This window comes from Sabethes cyaneus, chromosome 2 (assembly GCF_943734655.1).
Source record: "Sabethes cyaneus chromosome 2, idSabCyanKW18_F2, whole genome shotgun sequence".
NCBI lineage: Eukaryota > Metazoa > Arthropoda > Insecta > Diptera > Culicidae > Sabethes > Sabethes cyaneus.
This window is the reverse complement of record NC_071354.1, coordinates 204,554,797-204,564,323: the sequence shown is the minus strand read 5'-3', so window position 1 is coordinate 204,564,323 and position 9,527 is coordinate 204,554,797. Positions and strand designations below refer to the sequence as shown.

The window sequence follows — 9,527 nt, the reverse complement described above, 5'->3', positions numbered from 1 at the left end:
TGTCCTAACCCTTACCGCGCCTCGAAGGGATTCAAGAGTGTCCCCGATCTGCGCACGAAACACATCACTCGATCCAATACAGCTCTGATCAGTCGCGTCATTTCTTCCGGAAAACCGTGTTCGTGCAGTTTCTGCCATAGCTGATCTCGATCGACTGTATCGTAAGTTGCTTTGAAATCAATAAAGATGTGATGCGTGGGCACGTTGTACTCCCGACATTTATATAAGATTTGTCAGATAGTAAAAATTTAGTCCGTTGCTGCGCGAGCTCCCATGAAGCGGGTCAGGTAATTCCCTACGAAACTGTGGTGCTATCGGTTACATCCGGCGTAACAAGATCTGGGAGAGTAAGTTGTAGGGGGCGTTTACAAAAGCCGATGACCCTGTTTGTAGATGTGACAAACCACTCGTTCCATCCATTCCTCCGGTAGCTTCTCCTCCTCCCAAATCTTGGAAATAACCCAGTGTAGCACCGCTGTTAGCATCTGTTAGCATTGTTGGAAATTAGGTGCTGGAACATTACTATCTTCCATTGGCACTCCTAGGTTAACTTCCGGTCCGCTTCCTTCTGCAACCTCGCCTTGGAGTTGATGCAAAATGATGTATGCTGTTGATATGAAGTTATATTCAGTGATTCGTCCTATAGCTGACTGTGTCCGGCTGCAGAGGCCCTTGAATTTGTTTGTCGATTGGTGCAGGAAAAAGTGGCTTGTGATCAGCTTGCCGAAATGTCTAGTATAAACCTATATATCAGCTTCCTAATTTATTCATCCAAATCTGAATTGCAAGTAACGCATGTAGAAATATAAAGTACGATATGTCAAATGACAGGATTCGCTCTCATATGCCTGAAAGGTATTTTGACCATGTTTATCTACTATATAAAAATGGATTTCTGTCTGTCTGTCTGTCTGTCTGTCTGTCTGTCGGGATGTTCCTTATAGAATCAAAAACTACTGAACCAATCGGCGTGAAAATTTGCATGTAGAGGTTTTTGGGGCCAGGAAAGGTTTTAGTGATGGTTAGAGACCCCTCCCCCCACTAAGAGGGGGGGCTCCTATACAAATGAAACAAATTTCTGCATAACTCGAGAACAAATCAAGCAAATAGAACAAAATTTGGCATGTGGGTGTGTTTGGTGACAAGAAATTATTCTATGGTAAATTGGGACCCCTCCCCTCTTTAGAAGGGGAATTATGACTCCTCTCCCCTTCAAGAGGGGGGACTCCTATACAAACGAAACACAAATTTCCTCATAACTCGAGAACTAATCAAGCAAATGGAACCAAATTTGGCATGTGAAAGTTTTCGAGGGCAAGAATATTTTCTATGGTGAATTAGGACCCCTTCCCACTTTAAGAGGGGGGGCTCCTATACAAACGAAACACAAATTTCCTCATAACTCGAGAACTAATCAAGCAAATGGAACCAAATTTGGCATGTGCGTGGTTTTGGAGACAAATTTTTTTCAATGATGAATTGGGACCCCTCCCCACTTTAGGAGGGGGGGTCCTATAGAAACGAAATACAAATTTCCTCATAACTTTAGAACTAATCAAGCAAATGGAACCAAATTTGGCATGTGAGTGTTTTAGATGGCAGAATTTTTTTCTGTGGTGTATTACGACCCCTTCCCCTTTTAAGAGCGTGGGCTCCCATACAAATGAAATACAAATTTCCTTATAATTTGAGTACTAATCAAGCAAATGGAACCAAGTTTAGCATGTAGGAGATTTTTGAGTCTTGAATTTATTTTATGACAGTTAGAGACCTCTCACCCCTGTAGTAGGGGGATATGGACTCTCATACAAATAAAACAGAAATTTTTGCGAAACTCAAAAACTAATCCAACTCGAGAAATTCGAGACTCTTCCATAAAACATTAATCAATAACAAGACCACAAAAACTATCAATAGTAACACTAGATCATTCAGGACGAGCCGGTCGCGAGTGTTGCCGGTGACCCGCCGTCGGAAGCGCCGCCCACTGGGGGGCTTGCAAAACTCGAGATTGTGACAAAGATCATCCGAGATTCATGATTTATGTACAACACAGGTTAATTTGTGGCAATACGAAGTTTGTCGGGTCAGCTAGTGATCGATAAAGTATTGATTTTCCGGGGCTTGCAATTGCAACTGGAACCATTTTCGTTAATTGGAACAAGCTGGCTAAACATTAGATTAAGGGGTATTAAAGCAACACTTTCTAAGTACGTAGTTCGTTGCTCTGTAGCAAGCTAAGAAATTCGCATATTGGACCAAGGGACCAGTTATAACCTGGCACCTGGCCTAGCACTCAATATCTGCATTATATCATAATTCAACCCATAGATTTCATAATTTGGCAAAAAACTACGAACTACGAATCTAGTCAGTAGATGCTGCTCCAATGACTCTCGCTTTATCTGATTTTTCGTTCTTTTCCGGCTTCATCGATTCCGCTGAAAACCTAACATGAAAAACAATCCAATCCCAACCTACTAAATAGTCACGTATTCACTTCCGATTTGCTGTTAAGATTTAAACCCTGCACGTTTTATTACCCACAGAACCAAGCGCAACATTGCCATCGGATAGTCTTCTGCATCCTGCCAGTCATTCTCGCACTGCTAGACTGGAAACACTGAATTGCTGTGCCTGTTCAACTTAATCGAATACGCTAACGAGCTCAGATTAATTTGACGAAGACACAACCCCGGTCTGCCACTTTGCTGCGGGACGGGAACGGGATCCATCCTTTCTCATTCGATCGCAATCATCAGGCAGCAGGCAGCAGTAATGTGGTTTGATGTTGACTGGGTCGGACCGGGCCGGACTGGCCGGGGGTATTTGCTTCTCATTCGCACGCCAGTTGGCCAGTCCCACACTATATAGCTAGTAGTATCACGGCTCTTCGCCACCACCGCAGAACAAAAGCGAAAATAGTTGCGAGGAAAATCGATGTCAATCAGGCTTCTTTTCTGTTATCCTCGGATTCCATTGTACTCAATCACTACATTGGCTCAGAATTGGCAGCTGGGTTGGGGGACGGGGGAAGTAGGACATGCATTGAACGGAAAATCTTCGACTTGGTTCGCACACACCCATGCGATGCGTACAGACGTACGTACACAGTATGAACACCAGCTCCCAATTTAATGCATAATGGATGTGATTCGCGAAAGAGCGCGCGCGGTGCACGCTGCCGTTGTACACGCGATTGATTGGCTGTCCGTCGAAAATGACAGAAATGAATTGATCAATAATATTTCATTACCATGCTGCGATTCGATTTGGCGCCGCATCGAGATTGTAAATTTATGTTTATCTTTCGGAGCCCGTGAGGCTGTGTTTCGTGTTTGACTTGTTTCGATGTGCTCGATTATCATGGCAGTTGATGGGTAATAACAATCGAATGGGAGTAAAATTGATCGAGTAACCTTTCAAACAATCACACACAGATTGAATGAAAGATTAAAACATTGTAACGTGCAGGAAAAGGTCTACCCTGGCATGACATATTTATGGACTTTCCCCTGTGGATCAGCGATATATCGGGTAAAAAGTTTCTCCCTATTGATTTTGGGGCCATTTCTGTGGTGGAAGAAGTTGCACTGTTTCTTTTGGGGATTTGAAAGATTGGAAAAATCCCGCATCGATGACGGATGAAACGGACTTAAACCCGGATCAATGAACAACGCGTCTGTTTGAAAGGGACGAGGATGGCTGGTGGCAGCAACCATTGAATTTTGCAGGGCTCGTTTCCTGTTTACTATGTGATGGTAACAGGAGAAAATAGAAGAAAAATATTAATAAATCCAATAGTGGAGTGGTGCCATAGTAAATACATTAGCTTTTTGCTGAAGAATTTTCCGGCGAGACAGAGTAGCGGCAGATATTGACTTGTTTTCCACAACTGGCCAAGCCAGTGGGTTTTGTTTCCGTGGAGATAAGTATGAAGTGTATTGATATGATATTTCTGTTTGTGTCGCAATTTTCTTTGCAATCGCTGCTGTGTAATAGAATTACAGTAATATTCCGATTTTTTCAGCTCCCGATTTTGTCTACCCCCGATTTTATTAGCCTTTTGTCCCGATTTTGTCAGCCTATAAATTTTGTTTAACTTTTGTGTTTTTAAACATAATTTATAAAACTTTTCAGCCTGTTTGAAACTATTTGGATTCTCTGAGGAGAGTTTTTGAATAAAATGATGGCTTCTTGCAAGTAATTCGGGGTCAAAATTTTATAGTAAAAGTTCTATAGTCCCTAAACAAGCAAGGATAGAGGCATACTATATTCAGCAGTGTTGTGCATTTTTACTATTTGTACAACTTTGTAAAACATGAAAAAGTCATACAACAACTGTGGTAACCGACAACCGTAGCACACGCGTCTAACTAAGAGAATGACGAAGTATATTTGTTCGCTATTGAACCGACCCGACAGAGACGATATATTACTAACACATGGCAAATGAATGTACATAATACTTACATGAGTATTCAGATCCAGACTGTACTTACAAGTTCTGCTGTCTACCACATCCCCCTTTCCATAGAAAAAGAATAGATTTTTATTCATTTATTAATTCAATATAATGGTATAATAATGTAAATCAAAAACTACATTACTGCAATTATACAATGTTAATTACTGCATGTGATATCAAGGAAAACAATACTTTAAAGCGCACGGCGCATTGACTTGCGCAATCTCTCAGACCGCCTAGGAGCCTCTTCAATAGGATCTGCAGTTGGCATCTCAACCTCTTCGACATCGTCTGATGAGCCAAGAATTTTCTTGAGGTGCGAAACGTTCCTGTCATATGACTTGCCTGTTTCCAATGATTCAACGCGAACCTTCGATCCTTTTCGCTCTGCAACCAAGAACTTCTCCTTAAGGAAGTTGGTCGAGAGCTTATTTGTAGGATGTAGATTTAGCATAAGTACGACGTCTCCGACCACGATGTCACTAGGTTTAGCTCGACGCTTAGCATCCTCTCGCTCCTTCCCTGAAAGTTTTTGTGATCTATCTCTGTCGACGAAGTCAGCTGAAGGAATAGCCGTAGACAGATCATCAAGTTCTGGAAATTTTGTGCGCAGTTTACGGTTTTGAAGAAGCTCATTGGGCGCTTTGCCGGTGGTACTGTGAGGTGTGTTGTTATACATTTCTAAGTACCGGTCCATTGCCGTCCGCCAGGTTCCATAGAGCGCGTTAGCGATTTTCAATCGCTTTAGTAAAGAACGGTTTTGCCGTTCTACCTCACCGTTAGCTTGAGGCCAGTATGGTGATGTATGGTTAAGAAAGATCCCTTTTCTTCTGCAGTAGTCATCGAGGTCAGTTGCCACAAACTGCTTTGCGTTATCCAGGGTTATGGTACGCGGATTACCCCAGAGTAGAAAGATTTTGTCCAGCCTTTTGATCGTTTCTTTGGCGGTGATAGTGGTCATAATTTCCAGGTCTACATGTCGACTGAAATAGTCGATTACTACTAAAATGTACTCTCCTGAAGGTAATGGACCCAGGAAATCGATGGCAATATCAACCCACGCCTTGACCGGTAGAGATCTACGTTGCATCGGCTCTGGAACATCAGGAACCTGTACCAATCGACATCCTTCACATTTCTCGCACACTTTTATCGCATCTTGGTCCATATTCGGCCACCAACATCGATCTCGCAACCGTCTTTTCATAGAAGAATGACCAGGATGCCCTTCATGAGCAAGCATCAACATTCTTTCCCTCAAGTTCTTTGGGATAACCAACTTCAATCCCCGCATGACAATGCTGTTTGCATACGACAGTTCTGAGCGAAAAACTGAGTATTGTTTCACATTGACAGATGACCAATCTTCAGTCATGATAGCAAGTTTTACGGCCTGAAGCTCACTATCATTATCAGTAGCTTCAGCTACCTCTGAAATGTCTATCGCTGCTGTTTCTTGGATCGACCGTATAGCACATTCGGTTCCCTGATCATAATCCGACTGTTCAAATTCGTTTATCAGTTCAGAAAACGTAACTGCCATGGTCCGTCTTATGTATACTTCTGATTCGTTATCCCAAGACTGATCTGTCATATGTGATGCCAACCGAGATAGAGGATCAGCGATATTTGAAGAACCCTTTCTGTAAACGACTCTAAATTTGAAAGCTTGAAGCCTGAGCATCCACCGTTCAATTCTGGCTGTTGGGCGTGAATTCGATGTGAACAAGACCTCCAGGGGTCGATGATCCGTTTCCAACGTAAAGGATATTCCCAACAAATAGATTTTGAATCGCTCAACCCCCCAAACAATTCCTAGTGCCTCCTTCTCTATTGGGGGATATCGTTGCTCTGTAGGCGACAAACTTCGCGACGCATAGCTGATGACCCGTGGTTGATTTTGCTTCAGTTGTATTAACACTGCACCGAGTCCTACTCCAGATGCATCCGTCACCAGGATTGTTTGATCTCTCGGGTCATAATATCCCAGATGCTCCAAATTACTGATACGTTCCTTGAGCATCTCAAAACACTCGTTATGTTTTGTCAACCACTGGAAATTACTAGTGCTCTTCAAAAGCTCACGTAAAGGATGACTTGATGTTGATAAATTCGGAATAAAGCGAGAAACATATGTGACGAGACCCAGGAAGCTTCGAAGCTCTTCCTTGTTCCGTGGTGGTCGACATCTAGAAAGTGATTTGATTTTGTCATCGGAGGGGAGTACACCAGTTGCCGAAAGCTTATGCCCAAGAAACTGAATTTCTTGTTGTTTGAACTTACACTTGTGAACATTGAGTGACAGGCCGTGATTTTTGAGCACATCTAGCGTTTGTTTCACTGCATCGTCATGTTCCTGTTCTGTCAATCCCCAAATTACTATGTCGTCGATGAAAACTACCGTATGAGAACACTCAGCCAGTATGCTTTCCATGAGATTCTGGAAAAACTCTGGAGCGTAGTTCACACCAAATAACAGTCGAGTGTACCGAAAGAGGCCCCAGTTTGTAATGAACGTTGTGATGTCTCGACTTTCTTCTGCTAATTCGACCTGATGAAATGCCTGTTTGATATCTAGAGTTGTGAAGTACTTGGCTCCGCTGAACCGTGATAGCAAATCATCGAATATAGGCAAAGGATGGTTCAATCTTTGAATAGCCTGGTTCGCGCGCCTCATATCGACACACAGTCGCAGATCGCCGTTGTCTTTCAAGATTGGCACCAAAGGTGATACCCAGGATGTAGGTTTAGTTACGTGTTCGATAATGCCCATTTCCAGTAGTTCATCAAGCTTTGCTTTCACCTGACCAAGAATGGGGATAGGACACCGACGAAGCGGTTGGATAACAGGTGCAACGGAGCGATCTATGGGCAAAACTAACTGAAAATCTTTAACCTTGGGGAACACTTTCGTTTCTTTGACATGGTTAACGATTTGTCCAAAACTACTCGGTAATCCAACCTGCAAAAGCCCTAAATTGCGAGCAGTTACTTTACCAAGCAACGATTGTTGTCCACCCTCGATCACATAGAACGTAGCTTCTATTGACATTACATCAGGTCCATCCATAATATCAAGGACAGCATCGAATGTTGTCAAGAGCTTTAATGGTACTCTACCATAGGCCAGGAATCGTTTAGAATCGTCAAATCTTTGAGAAGAGACCTTTGCACCCCCTAACTTCAACAACTCCCACGTCGTGTCGTCAATTAAATTGTGCGTTGACCCCGAATCGATGAGCATTTCGATTTCGACTCCTCCCACACGACATTTAATAAACTCGTCGTCTTCATCAGCGATGTTGTAAACAGGAAATTCTTCCGGTTTAACCCCGTCACCATCACGAGCTTCGATGTTTCGTACCGTTCTGGATCGTTTGAAATGTCTAGAGTCTTGACCGTACCGATGTGGAGAGTGCCTTCGTTTGGTTACCTTTAATATTGAAAGGAAAATAACAATAAACAATCACATTACATTTAAACCTAATTCTTACAGTTCGCTCGACATTTGCTTTGCACATGGTCTGGAAATGACCAAAATTGCGACAAAGATGGCAAGATTTATCGAAGGCCGGGCATTTCTCCTTTTCGCTATGCTTCATTCTACCGCAGCGGGAACATCTTTCTCTGTATGCTGGCTTTCCGGAGTCTTTGTAATACGGAACCCTTTGCTTATTGACGAATACACGGTTTATCTCCGCCTTCTGACTTGATCCCATTTTCATCAAAGACGCTTGTTGGTTTATTGACTGATATGCGTTGATGATCTTCGTCCCGACGTCGAATGTAAGATCTTCTTTTTCAAGCAATTTCCGTTTTAGCTCTTCAGATGAGTTTTGAATAACCTTGTCCATAATCGCGATCTGCCGACATTGTTGCTCAGTTTTACCGAAAAAACATTTTTCTGCTTTCTGCTGCACTCTCAACAGAAATTTCTCAATTGGTTCATCATCGGCTGGTAACATGGACCAAAACTGAAATCGTTCAAAGCTCTCATGTTGTTTGGGAGAAAAATGTTCCTCCAGCTTCTGTTTTGCCTTCTCGTAAGGGTTTACATTTGGGTAATCAACATCGACATCATCAGCCCCGGGAATACCGTAGAATACATCTTGAAGTTCTATACCTCCTATTGCAAGCATTTGAGCTTTGCGACTCCTACCATCTTCGATGTTTGATGCGGTCATCACGTTTTCAAACCACCGGATCCATCTAGTCCAAGCTTTCCTAACCTCAGACGGTGGCAGATGAGCAAACTTAAATTGTGGTAGATTGTAGGATGCCGGATTGAAAACTGACTGAACTTGAACAACTTCTTCCACGGGTAGATCCATTTTCCTGTTAAGAAAAACATCCAATGTCGTTTCATGAATGCAAAAAAAAAATAAAAGAACCAAAATCCAATCAATGAACCATGCACATGATGCCGCTTAGTGAGAAGGGTTTATCGTTCATTCAAGTGAATTTAATCACATCACAATATCATACTTTCGGTTCAATAAGTGAATTTAATCACAAGCATGCATTATCTCTCAGTTCTTGCAACCACCAGTGAATTAAATCACAATCTCTTCCAGGGAGCAGGTTCTAAAGTGAATTAAATCACATTCATTCTTTGTTTCATACAACCAAAATATCTGGAAATAATGGATCTTGCATCCACTAGTGAATCTAATCACAATCCCTCTCCCGTAGAGCAAACGTAAAGTGAATCAAATCACGTCAGCACTCAGCATACAGTTTATTCCAACCAACCGACCCATTCTCTCGCTCGCTCTGTCTAACATCTGAGTAAGATCTGGGAATCGAATCACGCTCACCAACACCAGGCGCACCTTGGCGCTTTCAATATTATTCCTATTGGAATTCCGAATGGCCACTTCATTCTCGCCTAGCGAATGTTTTCTCACACTTAGAAGACCGACAGAAAATATCTTCTCGACAGATCTCTTCACTTTTTTTTTCGTTTTAGGGTATAAACTGTATATCGGCACACCTATTTTTTTTTTTTGTTTAGTTTGCTAAATTTATTTTCGTTTAGTTTGTCAAGTGAAATATGAGA

The 9,527-nt window shown here is 42.3% G+C and overlaps 1 protein-coding gene across 1 annotated transcript; it reads right to left on the bottom strand.

Moving 5' to 3' along the window:
* Window positions 1-4,661: 4,661 nt before the first annotated feature.
* On the bottom strand, window positions 4,662-8,799 carry LOC128736566 (uncharacterized protein K02A2.6-like). Its single transcript, XM_053831053.1, has 2 exons — window positions 7,963-8,799; window positions 4,662-7,901 (listed from the first exon to the last, which is right to left on the bottom strand). Exons 1-2 carry the CDS (start codon window positions 8,797-8,799, stop codon window positions 4,662-4,664), a joined length of 4,077 nt encoding a protein of 1,358 aa, XP_053687028.1.
* Between the last annotated feature and the right edge of the window lie 728 nt (window positions 8,800-9,527).